Source organism: Bufo bufo, chromosome 2 (assembly GCF_905171765.1).
Source record: "Bufo bufo chromosome 2, aBufBuf1.1, whole genome shotgun sequence".
NCBI lineage: Eukaryota > Metazoa > Chordata > Amphibia > Anura > Bufonidae > Bufo > Bufo bufo.
In genome coordinates this window covers 508,044,274-508,058,218 of record NC_053390.1, presented here as the reverse complement: position 1 = coordinate 508,058,218, position 13,945 = coordinate 508,044,274, and the positions used below count along the sequence as shown (strand labels likewise).

General features: G+C 42.8%; 1 protein-coding gene across 4 annotated transcripts in view; it reads left to right on the top strand.

Moving 5' to 3' along the window:
* LOC120989632 (GRAM domain-containing protein 2B-like) overlaps positions 1-13,945 on the top strand; it is a 75,030-nt gene that overhangs the window by 44,409 nt on the left and 16,676 nt on the right. For 2 of the 4 annotated variants that reach the window (XM_040417859.1, XM_040417860.1), the window contains exons 6-12: positions 1,641-1,739; positions 7,938-8,009; positions 8,504-8,575; positions 8,685-8,757; positions 10,586-10,663; positions 11,256-11,352; positions 11,463-11,570. In XM_040417859.1, coding sequence (XP_040273793.1) covers positions 1,641-1,739; positions 7,938-8,009; positions 8,504-8,575; positions 8,685-8,757; positions 10,586-10,663; positions 11,256-11,352; positions 11,463-11,570 — 599 coding nt within the window. Of the gene's footprint in view, positions 1-1,640; positions 1,740-7,937; positions 8,010-8,497; positions 8,576-8,684; positions 8,758-10,585; positions 10,664-11,255; positions 11,353-11,462; positions 11,571-13,945 lie in introns of all 4 variants that reach the window. The other 2 variants (XM_040417857.1, XM_040417858.1) reach the window with 1 other exon arrangement.

Genomic DNA, 13,945 nt, shown 5'->3' with positions numbered 1-13,945 from the left:
TGCTATATGTTATCCACAGATCCCCCTCATAAGTGTCCCCCAAAACACCGGCCCTCTGCTCACCGCAGTATTTATAAACATTAATCCTTATCCTGTTAATAAGTTTAACTAAAGCTGCACTCTCCCCTGTTCCCCTGTATCAGTACAGCACTTATGAACAAGCTTCCATAGCAGGCAGAGCGGACGGCAGCAGTAACATCACTCACTGACGTTGAGCGCCTGCTCCTCCCACTTTATGAATGAAGCAGGAGGAGCAGGCGCTCAACGTCAGTGAGTGATGTTACTGCTGCCGTCCGCTCTGCCTGCTATGGAAGCTTGTTAGTAAGTGCTGTACTGATACAGGGGAACAGGGGAGAGTGCAGCTTTAGTTAAACTTATTAACAGGATAAGGATTCATGTTTATAAATACTGCGGTGAGCCGCGGGGCCCGGTGTAAGAGTACAGTGACTGCACCGGGCCCCGCCCCTAGTTCCGGACTCCAGCCCCTCCTCTCTCCCGGCTCATACATCGCAGTCTGCGATGTAAAATGGATGCATTCGCCCCATAAGACGCAGGGGCATTTCCCCCCACTTTTGGGAGGAAAAAAGTGCGTCTTATGGGGCGAAAAATACGGTAAATACAGTATATCGGAATACAGCCTAGCCTAAGAACTGCAATGTAGTGCTATTGAGATCTTTATATATAGTGCCGCCATATTCTACAGTGCTTTACAATTCAGAGGGTTAATGTACAAATCAAAAGATATCACAATACAAATTACAGGGTAATAAACAACTAAAACACTAGGAGTGAGGGCCCTGCTCACAAGAGCTTACAGTCTGAGGGAAGTCTAGTAGGTGATGAATAGGCATCATACCAACCTCCCCTGTCGCCCCAGATATGTATTTCCTGACAGCTGTTAGTATTGCAGTCTCTAGCCTACTACAGAACCCGTTCTCTCGCCTGCTTTTACATGGTACAGCTGGCATAACAGCCTGTGGTTTACAGCTAGCATGCACTGTCAGCAGTCTAGGGGGTCCGAGAGAGATCGCTGCACTTTCCTTTACATTGTAAACCCCCATTTATTTATTTTTTACTATTTGTATTAGTAAGCTATAACATTGCAGGATTCACATATTTTTATATGGTTTCTCATTTATCAATAAGTCCCAGAGAAATTAAAGGGGGTTGTCCAGGACTAGAAAAAGTAGGCTGCTTTCTTCCAGTCACAACCCATGGACAGGTGTGGGGCTGTTTTTGGAATAAAGCATTCATGTTTTTTCTAATCTTAGACCACTCCTTTAATCCCTCTACATGTGTGTGTGCTTTAATAATTTTTTATTTTTTATTTTTTACGGTTGAGTTGCCTGTAATATATTTTAACAATTTAAAAATAGTGATACTTTGCTCTGTCACGGTTTCCTACGTTGGATAACTAGCTAGCCTATGAAGCAGAGGTATTCATGTCAGCAGCTCAGCCACGCATGTGATAAATCTAACAAACAAGTGCAAGTCGTATCACTTTTTTCCCATTGCCTGTAAATTCACATGCATCAAGTACATTTGCATACATGTATTCGGAACTGTGTAAAAACACGCAGAACACTTAACACTTTCCACCTTATGAATTATTTACAAGTTCCTATTTATTTCATGTACAGGTTTTGATTCCTGTCAGTTCCGTGTCTATTGTTAAAAAAGCAAATACAGCTTTACTGGTGCCTAATGCACTGAGTGTTCGAACCATTGACGGAGACAAGGTCAGTGTATCTAAAGTACTAGTTCCATACATTAACCGATTCAGCACCTGACTTCCAAGACCCATAACTTTTTTTACCTTTTTGTTCCAAAAGCTAAAGGAGGGCTTGTTTTAGTTTTTTTTGCAGGACAAGTTTTTTTTTTTTTTTTTAATGGCTCCATTTAATTTACCATATGTTTCATCGCAAAACAGGAAGAAATGTTTGTGGGGTGAAATTTGAGGAAAAACTTGCAATTCCTTCATGTTTTTAGGGCCAGGGGGCCCATCTCATTCATCATTTTCTACGCCTGTTTGCTCTAGATCTACGCCAGCTCCCTTGCTGATTTAGAAGCGGTGGTGGAACCTTCGAAGTTATGTAGACACGGCGTCTCTACATATCTTTGACGGACCCAGCGCAGGGGCATATTAAGACCGGCGTCTAAAACCCCGGTCTTAATAAATGACCTCCTAAGTCTTCTATACATTAACCACCTCCGGACCGCCTAACGCAGGATCGCGTTCCGGAGGTGGCAGCCCTGCGCAGAGTCACGCATATATGCGTCATCTCGCGATGGCCGAGATTTCCTGTGAACGCGCGCACACAGGCGCGCGCGCTCACAGGAACGGAAGGTAAGAGAGTTGATCTCCAGCCTGCCAGCGGCGATCGTTCGCTGGCAGGCTGGAGATGTGTTTTTTTTAACCCCTAACAGGTATATTAGACGCTGTTTTGATAACAGCGTCTAATATACCTGCTACCTGGTCCTCTGGTGGTCCCATTTGTTTGGATCGACCACCAGAGGACACAGGTAGCTCAGCAAAGTCCCACCAAGCACCACTACACTACACTACACCCCCCCCCCCGTCACTTATTAACCCCTTATTAGCCCCTGATCACCCCTGATCACCCCATATAGACTCCCTGATCACCCCCCTGTCATTGATCACCCCCCTGTCATTGATTACCCCCCTGTAAAGCTCCATTCAGATGTCCGCATGATTTTTACGGATCCACTGATAGATGGATCGGATCCGCAAAACGCATCCGGACGTCTGAATGAAGCCTTACAGGGGCGTGATCAATGACTGTGGTTATCACCCCATATAGACTCCCTGATCACCCCCCCTGTCATTGATTACACCCCTGTCATTGATCAACCCCCTGTAAAGCTCCATTCAGACGTCCGCATGATTTTTACGGATGCACTGATAGATGGATCCGATCCGCAAAACGCATCCGGACGTCTGAATGAAGCCTTACAGGGGCATGATCAATGACTGTGGTGATCACCCCATATAGACTCCCTGATCACCCCCCTGTAAAGCTCCATTCAGATGTCCGCATGATTTTTACGGATGCACTGATAGATGGATCCGATCCGCAAAACGCATCCGGATGTCTGAATGAAGCCTTACAGGGGCATGATCAATGACTGTGGTGATCACCCCATATAGACTCCCTGATCACCCCCCTGTCATTGATCACCCCCCTGTAAAGCTCCATTCAGATGTCCGCATGATTTTTACGGATGCACTGATAGATGGATCCGATCCGCAAAACGCATCCGGACGTCTGAATGAAGCCTTACAGGGGCATGATCAATGACTGTGGTGATCACCCCATATAGACTCCCTGATCACCCCCCTGTAAAGCTCCATTCAGATGTCCGCATGATTTTTATGGATGCACTGATAGATGGATCCGATCCGCAAAACGCATCCGGACGTCTGAATGAAGCCTTACAGGGGCATGATCAATGACTGTGGTGATCACCCCATATAGACTCCCTGATCACCCCCCTGTAAAGCTCCATTCAGATGTCCGCATGATTTTTACGGATGCACTGATAGATGGATCCGATCCGCAAAACGCATCCGGACGTCTGAATGAAGCCTTACAGGGGCGTGATCAATGACTGTGGTGATCACCCCATATAGACTCCCTGATCACCCCCCTGTCATTGATCACCCCCCTGTCATTGATCACCCCCCTGTAAAGCTCCATTCAGATGTCCGCATGATTTTTACGGATGCACTGATAGATGGATCGGATCCGCAAAACGCATCCGGACGTCTGAATGAAGCCTTACAGGGGCGTGATCAATGACTGTGGTGATCACCCCATATAGACTCCCTGATCACCCCCCTGTCATTGATCAACCCCCTGTCATTGATTACCCCCCTGTAAAGCTCCATTCAGACGTCCGCATGATTTTTACGGATCCACTGATAGATGGATCGGATCCGCAAAACGCATCCGGACGTCTGAATGAAGCCTTACAGGGGCGTGATCAATGACTGTGGTGATCACCCCATATAGACTCCCTGATCACCCCCCTGTCATTGATCACCCCCCTGTCATTGATCACCCCCCTGTAAAGCTCCATTCAGATGTCCGCATGATTTTTACGGATGCACTGATAGATGGATCGGATCCGCAAAACGCATCCGGACGTCTGAATGAAGCCTTACAGGGGCGTGATCAATGACTGTGGTGATCACCCCATATAGACTCCCTGATCACCCCCCTGTCATTGATCAACCCCCTGTCATTGATTACCCCCCTGTAAAGCTCCATTCAGACGTCCGCATGATTTTTACGGATCCACTGATAGATGGATCGGATCCGCAAAACGCATCCGGACGTCTGAATGAAGCCTTACAGGGGCGTGATCAATGACTGTGGTGATCACCCCATATAGACTCCCTGATCACCCCCCCTGTCATTGATCAACCCCCCTGTCATTGATCACCCCCCTGTCATTGATCACCCCCCTGTCATTGATCACCCCTCTGTAAGGCTCCATTCAGATATTTTTTTGGCCCAAGTTAGCGGAATTTATTTTTTTTTTTCTTACAAAGTCTCATATTCCACTAACTTGTGTCAAAAAATAAAATCTCACATGAACTCACCATACCCCTCACGGAATCCAAATGCGTAAAATTTTTTAGACATTTATATTCCAGACTTCTTCTCACGCTTCAGGGCCCCTAGAATGCCAGGGCAGTATAAATACCCCACATGTGACCCCATTTCGGAAAGAAGACACCCCCAGGTATTCCGTGAGGGGCATATTGAGTCCATGAAAGATTGAAATTTTTGTCCCAAGTTAGCGGAACGGGAGACTTTGTGAGAAAAAAATTAAAAATATCAATTTCCGCTAACTTGTGCCAAAAAAAAAAAATTTCTATGAACTCGCCATGCCCCTCATTGAATACCTTGGGGTGTCTTCTTTCCAAAATGGGGTCACATGTGGGGTATTTATACTGCCCTGGCATTCTAGGGGCCCCAAAGCGTGAGAAGAAGTCTGGTATCCAAATGTCTAAAAATGCCCTCCTAAAAGGAATTTGGGCACCTTTGCGCATCTAGGCTGCAAAAAAGTGTCACACATCTGGTATCGCCGTACTCAGGAGAAGTTGGGGAATGTGTTTTGGGGTGTCATTTTACATATACCCATGCTGGGTGAGAGAAATATCTTGGTCAAATGCCAACTTTGTATAAAAAAATGGGAAAAGTTGTCTTTTGCCAAGATATTTCTCTCACCCAGCATGGGTATATGTAAAATGACACCCCAAAACACATTGCCCAACTTCTCCTGAGTACGGCGATACCAGATGTGTGACACTTTTTTGCAGCCTAGGTGGGCAAAGGGGCCCATATTCCAAAGAGCACCTTTAGGATTTCACAGGTCATTTACCTACTTACCACACATTAGGGCCCCTGGAAAATGCCAGGGCAGTATAACTACCCCACAAGTGACCCCATTTTGGAAAGAAGACACCCCAAGGTATTCCGTGAGGGGCATGGCGAGTTCCTAGAATTTTTTATTTTTTGTCACAAGTTAGTGGAAAATGATGATTTTTTTTTTAATTTTTTTTTTCATACAAAGTCTCATATTCCACTAACTTGTGACAAAAAATAAAAAGTTCCATGAACTCACTATGCCCATCAGCGAATACCTTGGGGTCTCTTCTTTCCAAAATGGGGTCACTTGTGGGGTAGTTATACTGCCCTGGCATTCTAGGGGCCCAAATGTGTGGTAAGGAGTTTGAAATCAAATTCTGTAAAAAATGACCTGTGAAATCCGAAAGGTGCTCTTTTGAATATGGGCCCCTTTGCCCACCTAGGCTGCAAAAAAGTGTCACACATCTGGTATCTCCGTAATCGGGAGAAGTTGGGGAATGTGTTTTGGGGTGTCATTTTACATATACCCATGCTGGGTGAGAGAAATATCTTGGCAAAAGACAACTTTTCCCATTTTTTTTTTACAAAGTTGGCATTTGACCAAGATATTTATCTCACCCAGCATGGGTATATGTAAAAAGACACCCCAAAACACATTCCTCAACTTCTCCTGAATACAGAGATACCAGATGTGTGACACTTTTTTGCAGCCTAGGTGGGCAAAGGGGCCCACATTCCAAAGAGCACCTTTCGGATTTCACAGGTCATTTACCTACTTACCACACATTTGGGCCCCTAGAATGCCAGGGCAGTATAACTACCCCACAAGTGACCCCATTTTGGAAAGAAGAGACCCCAAGGTATTCGCTGATGGGCATAGTGAGTTCATGGAAGTTTTTATTTTTTGTCACAAGTTTGTGGAATATGAGACTTTGTATGAAAAAAAAAATAAAAAAAAAAATCATCATTTTCCACTAACTTGTGACAAAAAATAAAAAATTCTAGGAACTCGCCATGCCCCTCACGGAATACCTTGGGGTGTCTTCTTTCCAAAATGGGGTCACTTGTGGGGTAGTTATACTGCCCTGGTATTCTAGGGGCCCAAATGTGTGGTAAGGAGTTTGAAATCAAATTCAGGAAAAAATGAGGAGTGAAATCCGAAAGGTGCTCTTTGGAATATGGGCCCCTTTGCCCACCTAGGCTGCAAAAAAGTGTCACACATCTGGTATCCCCGTACTCAGGAGAAGTTGAGGAATGTGTTTTGGGGTGTCTTTTTACATATACCCATGCTGGGTGAGATAAATATCTTGGTCAAATGACAACTTTGTATAAAAAAAATGGGAAAAGTTGTCTTTTGCCAAGATATTTCTCTCACCCAGCATGGGTATATATAAAATGACACCCCAAAACACATTCCCCACCTTCTCCTGAGTACGGAGATACCAGATGTGTGACACTTTTTTGCAGCCTAGGTGGGCAAAGGGGCCCATATTCCAAAGAGCACCTTTCGGATTTCACAGGTCATTTTTTACAGAATTTGATTTCAAACTCCTTACCACACATTTGGGCCCCTAGAATGCCAGGGCAGTATAACTACCCCACAAGTGACCCCATTTTGGAAAGAAGAGACCCCAAGGTATTCGCTGATGGGCATAGTGAGTTCATGGAAGTTTTTATTTTTTGTCACAAGTTAGTGGAATATGAGACTTTGTAAGAAAAAAAAAAATAAAAAATCATAATTTTCCGCTAACTTGTGACAAAAAATAAAAAGTTCTATGAACTCACTATGCCCATCAGCGAATACCTTAGGGTGTGTACTTTCAGAAATGGGGTCATTTGTGGGGTGTTTGTACTGTCTGGGCATTGTAGAACCTCAGGAAACATGACAGGTGCTCAGAAAGTCAGAGCTGCTTCAAAAAGCGGAAATTCACATTTTTGTACCATAGTTTGTAAACGCTATAACTTTTACCCAAACCATTTTTTTTTTACCCAAACATTTTTTTTTTATCAAAGACATGTAGAACTATAAATTTAGAGCAAAATTTCTATATGGATGTCGTTTTTTTTTGCAAAATTTTACAACTGAAAGTGAAAAATGTGATTTTTTTGCAAAAAAATCGTTAAATTTCGATTAATAACAAAAAAAGTAAAAATGTCAGCAGCAATGAAATACCACCAAATGAAAGCTCTATTAGTGAGAAGAAAAGGAGGTAAAATTCATTTGGGTGGTAAGTTGCATGACCGAGCAATAAACGGTGAAAGTAGTGTAGGTCAGAAGTGTAAAAAGTGGCCTGGTCTTTCAGGGTGTTTAAGCACTGGGGGCTGAAGTGGTTAATAAAGATAATCTCAAATGCAGCTTCTACATCATGAATAACTCATAGTTCTGTATTAATGTTCTATTGTAAATATGCATAAAAACACAGACAAACATAAGGCAAAGTGTCAAACCTGCTCTAGAAATACAGATTCTGATTGTTTACTATGGGCAAACGTTTCATATTTTAATGTTTTGACGTGGTTTTGTTATTTTCTCCTCAGTATCTTTTTGGGTCCCTGCGTAACAGAGAGATGTGCTACCATGCAGTTCGCTCTGTGTGTCCTAATCTCCAAGTAAGTATTTGCTCATTTTACCACTTTTTGACGATTACCACTACAAACCTTTTCAGTCCTGTACAGTCAAAGATTGCCAAATTGACCAGAAAGAAAACAAAAAAACACAAATTTCTGTAAAATAGGTTATGTCAGGCTACCTGCCAAACAAAAATCCAGCCCCACAAATGTAGTCCTTTGCACAAACGAATGTGACTACTGCGTGGATTTTTGGCCAACTTGTAATTCTACTGTCAATGTCATAGTGGCAAGAAGGTAGGTGATCTAATTGGGTCCTTTTCATTAGCCAAAATCCATAGACGTACAGTAGACATTCTGTGAATCCTTAGGGTCCTCGCTCCACTGTCAGAGGTGAGCTGAGCAAAACAAAGGGGCATAGCACTCAGCTGAAAACAGCAATGGCTGTTCAGAAGGTACATTACATGTGCAGTCATTACATGATTTAGTGCGTACTGTTGCTTCAGTATAGTTCTCTGCTTGTTTTTCTGGTAAAGGATGGCAGTACTTGCAACACTCCATCGGCATCTCCTGCAGAGCCAAGTTCAGAACAGAGCAGCAAAATTCTGGTAAGGATTTCATAGCATGTAGAATATTATAACTGGTTTGGAGGAGAATACTAAAGATTCTCTCAAATGTGAAGATTTGTTTTAACACTGTACATGTGGTACCTTACAGAATTCCAGCCATTCTGACCTAGAACAAACACTGCATGAATCAGACAGCACAGAGAACTGCAATAAAGACCTAGGTGAGTAACAAAAAATAAAAGATTGTAAATACTGTATTTTCCAGATGCTTTCACTGCCCAAGCCTGTTCTATCAAAGCGGAGAGTGTGCAGCCGTTGCAGAGCAGAGCAGATTCTCTAGATGTAATGGCAACATAGCTTAATAAGAAAAGAATAATGGCAATCATTGGGAGCCTTTGTTAGGTTCCAGGCTTCCACGGCAATGCATTGGCAACCTGCAAACATGTTTATGGTGAGCAAGTGGGCACTGAGGGAGCCCCTTCTCTCAGACTTACTGCTGTGGCAACTCCTTTAAAGGCTATGTACACGTTTTGGGGCAATTTTTTTTTTTTATTATTGCATTGTACTCATTTTGAGTTCAAAATAATTTTTTTAATTGGTCTTTATTAAAAATATGGATTCCTTTTTTGTGTACAGGGCTCAGATGCTGTAGTAGCAGCTGTGGATTTTTTGTCTTTTCCGTCATCTGAGGAGCAGACAGACTCTTTATCTCTGCTCTCTGACATATAAACACTGATTATAGCTCAGCTCTTATCTTAGGGTACTTTCACACTTGCTTCAAAGTTTTCCAGTATTGAGTTTCGTCCTAGGGGCTCAATACCGGAAAAAAAAAAGATCAGTTTTATCCTAATGCATTCTGAATAGAAAGCAATCCGTTCAGGATGCATCAGGATGTCTTCAGTTCAGTCCTTTTACGGCATTTGGACAGAGAAAAAAACCGCAGCATGCTGCATTTTTCTCTCCGGCCAAAACTGAACAGTTGCCGGAATGCCAGAATTTTTTTCCATTGGAATGTATTAGTGCCGGATCTGGCATTAAAATTGCCCCATTGATTGCTATTTTCAGAAGTTCCACAGTGGTAAAAGGAGGGTGGCCACGCTTGCACGATGTGTTCTTCTTAACTTTGAGGGGCCCCCTACTGGAGATAGGTGCGGGTCCCAACTCTGGGATCTGCTCCTATCTGACATTAGTGGCATACCCTAGCAAAAATGCCACCAATGTCTGAGGTGGGAATACCCCTTACACACATTCATATTATTATATATTTGCTTTTCATAGGCCCATACTGTATGTCCATATGCATAAATGTATCTAGCAGCTGTTTATCTTCTCTGTTGAAATCACATGCACAGTTTGCCAAGTGAAACGTGTATTGTTATGTATGAATCGGAGGAAATACAGTGGTTTGTGCAGAAAAACTTTAGTGCAGTGATGGCTAACCTCCAGCACTCCAGCTGTGCTGAAACTCCAATTCCCAGCATGTGCTGAGGAGTGTGCATTTTGGGAGTTGTAGTTTTACCACAGCTGGAGTGCCAAAGGTTAGCCATCATAGCTTTAGTGTGTCTATACTTTGTGCACGTATACCTGTTGTGGAAACTATTAACTCATAGCACAAAGATACATCTTAATTGGTGAGAGTGATTGTGTTTGTTCAGTGGCTGATTAATATGTATGATGTGTTCACATCTCAGTACACTGTTATTAGCTTATTTCACTACAGCTGATTGAGTATTGTATAGAGCTGCAGTATTTTATACAGAGTATAAAACTCACAATTACACTACTAAAGTGGCAGATGGGTGATTGGAGCGGCCACTGACCTTCTACAAATGTGACTGTGTACAGAACGTTAAGTCAATACCTTATTTAATATGGAAAATATTGTTCATTTTCCACAGTATACACTGTTGTACAGAAATACTCCTTCACACTGATTCACAGCTTGGGCAGTGTAGGTAGAGGAAGTGGTGTCTCACTGGTAAATTTTAAATAGCCATGTATGTAGCAGACTGATAAAAAGGCGCTCACACAATTACTGTTCCCATACAGATGATATGTTTTCTCTGCAAAGCCAGCTAAGATCTAACAATGAACTGGATGGACAAGCCCAAGATGTTTTTCTGAATGGTAGGTGTCATTTTTCAAAAGAGAAATCTATAGTTTTGAGAATGTGTCTGGTCAATATGTCAGGATACTTCTTCATACCAGAAAGTCAGCACATTGGTATTAGCTATGTTTACTTGTGTCCAAATCATCTAGGACAGTGGTCCCCAACCTTTTTTGTGCCAGGGACCGGTTTGACGCAAAAACATTTCCAGTGGGCGGTGAAGTCATGGGGATAAATCACCCACATATCAATACACAATCATTAATAATCCCTTTTAGGCACCCACTGGATCCTTTTCAGTGGTGTTATCAGAAGTCATTTAGACCTGGATCAGGTCCTTCCTCAATTAGAAACACAGCCTACGTTGTTAACCGAGAATGGACCTGGTCCGGATCTGAAATGGCTCAGGCAAACCACTAACCAGGCAGGGCCATTGGAAGTGTCTAATCTAAAACTCTGCCTTCACCACAACTTCCATAGGTGAACACAAAATCTGCAGCATCTACCACTATATTACACTGTGTATACAATTCTGCACATGAAGCTTCTCATTTATTTATTTAATTTGTATGCTATTCATATCACTAAATGTCTCTCTTTTTACTTAAATAGGGGATGTTTGCCAAGAGAAGTTGACTTCAGACAATGGTCACACACAATGGGCAGATCAAAGGGCTGTGAATACTCTCCTTGTTATTTATATGCTGCTGTAAGTCATTATGAAGATTGCATTTTCATATGTATGGGTCTGCTTTGGTCTTGATATGATGATTCCCTTGTATTTGCAGTGTAAAATAATGACCTCTATTTTTTTGTCAGGGTTTTACTTCTGCTCTTCTCATCAGGATATATTGGGTTGCGTATTATGGAGTTGGAGAACCAACTGAACATCTTGGGTGCTTGGCCAAAAGAAGATCAAGCTCCGGGGTTAGTATGTCCATTAAGTGCATATCTGTGATGAGTCACGGGCTGTGAGAGTGAATCCACTGTGCCAACCAACCGGTTCAACTTTGGGTTAGTCCTGAGAGTGTTAGTCCCTTGGTTATCACTCTTTAACCCCTATACACGGATCCGGCCTTTTCTACAGGGAAGCCATCAAGCTGCTAACTCTTGGAATGGTGCCGGTGTGGTTGGCTGGTGACCAATTGAGGTCAGCGACAACAGTGTTCAATCAGCAGGGATGAGGCAATACACATAGTCAGGAAACAGATAGTGGTTAGGGCACGTAGAAGTTGGTATAGCTCTTTTTTTAGGGCCTAGCAAGCAAGTGAAACCAAATGAAATCTTAAGGAATCTCTTGCTCAGGCAAAGGGTGGAACAAACAGCCCAGCATATATAGGAGGGCTGATAAGCTCATTAGTCAAACAGCTAAACACAGAGAGAAAGGGAATTAACCATTGCAGAGCTACAGGGAACGGTTCAATGAATATACACTAATGCACACACACAGAAAGAGACCTAGAAGCCAGGCTGCAGCTTTGGGTCCATTCACACGTCCGTAGTCTATTGCGGATCCGCAATACACCCGGCCGGCACCCCCTATAGAACTGCCTATTCTTGTCCACAATTGCGGACAAGAATAGGACATGTTCTATTTTTTGCGGTGCCGCGGCCCGGAATTTCGGGGCTGCGGCACGGAAATGCGATTGCGGACAGCACATAGAGAATGAATGGGTCCGCACAATTGCGGAACGGATGCCGACCCATTTGCGGACTTGTGAATGGAGCCTTACAGCATGTGACACAGGAGTCTGACAGCCAACCTCAGACAGAAGCTAGGTGAGCACTACTGTGTCTGTGCCCACCATAGACAGTGGGATAGTGGCAGACACGAAGCATCGCCATGACATGGTGTTTTGTTTGCAATTGTAGAATTTAACACAATTACAGTCTTGCTTGTTGAAGATGGAAAGACATTTAGCAATATTGTATCTTTATTTTCTTTCTTTTCTCTGTTGACTTTTAAAGAACTTAATGTCCGCAGAGTTAGTCAGTATAGGATGGCTATTTTTAGTGATTCACATTAACAGAACAGACAAAAATAAGCCAAGTCACACATTCCTATTCATCCGTGTACTTATCTGGATTGCCTCACAGAGATTTTTATATAGTTACACAATGTAAGGTTGACAAGGTTAAAAAAAAGACACAAGTCCATTAAGTCTAATCTATAATCCTACAGTGTTGGTCCAGAGGAAAGTAAAAACACCAATGAGGTGGATACCAATTGCCTGTATTAGGGATGAATATTTCTCCCTGATGCCAAATATAAACGAGACAATCCCTGGATTAACATTCCATAGTAGATATGGTATCCTGCAGGCTCTATTATCACTTAAGGTAGATTTAGTCAGGCAGAAAAAGGAGCAGATTGTCAGGAACGAACGTTCCTGCAAACACTCAGTCTCGACAGTCTGCCTGTGTAAAGTTACAGCCAATGAATGAGCAAAACACTGGTTCATTGGGTGAAATGATCATTAGTGCAGGCACATAAATTATCATTTCTGGTGGGCAGCAGATCGTGCTATACAGTGATTTGCTGCCCAGAAACAATGCAGCTGTATAAGGATGATCGATCGCTATAGCCATCACTCATCCTCATACCGTGGAGGTGATTGCTGCATGTAAATGCAGCATTTCACCTCCACTTAACGAACAGCCGACTGTTGGTAAGGACGCTTCATTCCCGATAACTGGCTGCTCCTCTGCATGTGTAAATCCACCTTAAGTCATGAAGACAAAATGGAAAGTTTCCGATGCACAATAGTTTAATTTTGGTCGCTCTCTACCAGCATAATGCTTTATCTCCGTCTCCCTATTAAACTAAGCATGCATGCTTGCCTGAGCCAAATGTACATGTACATGTACAGTACAGACCAAAAGTTTGGACACACCTCATTCAAAGAGTTTTCTTTATTTTCATGACTATGAAAATTGTAGATTCACACTAAAGGCATCAAAACTATGAATTAACACATGTGGAATTATATACATAACAAACAAGTGTGAAACAACTGAAAATATGTCATATTCTAGGTTCTTCAAAGTAGCCACCTTTTGCTTTGATTACTGCTTTGCACACTCTTGGCATTCTCTTGATGAGCTTCAAGAGGTAGTCCCCTGAAATGGTTTTCACTTCACAGGTGTGCCCTGTCAGGTTTAATAAGTGGGATTTCTTGCCTTATAAATGGGGTTGGGACCATCAGTTGAGTTGAGGAGACGTCAGGTGGATACACAGCTGATAGTCCTACTGAATAGACTGTTAGAATTTGTATTATGGCAAGAAAAAAGCAGCTAAGTAA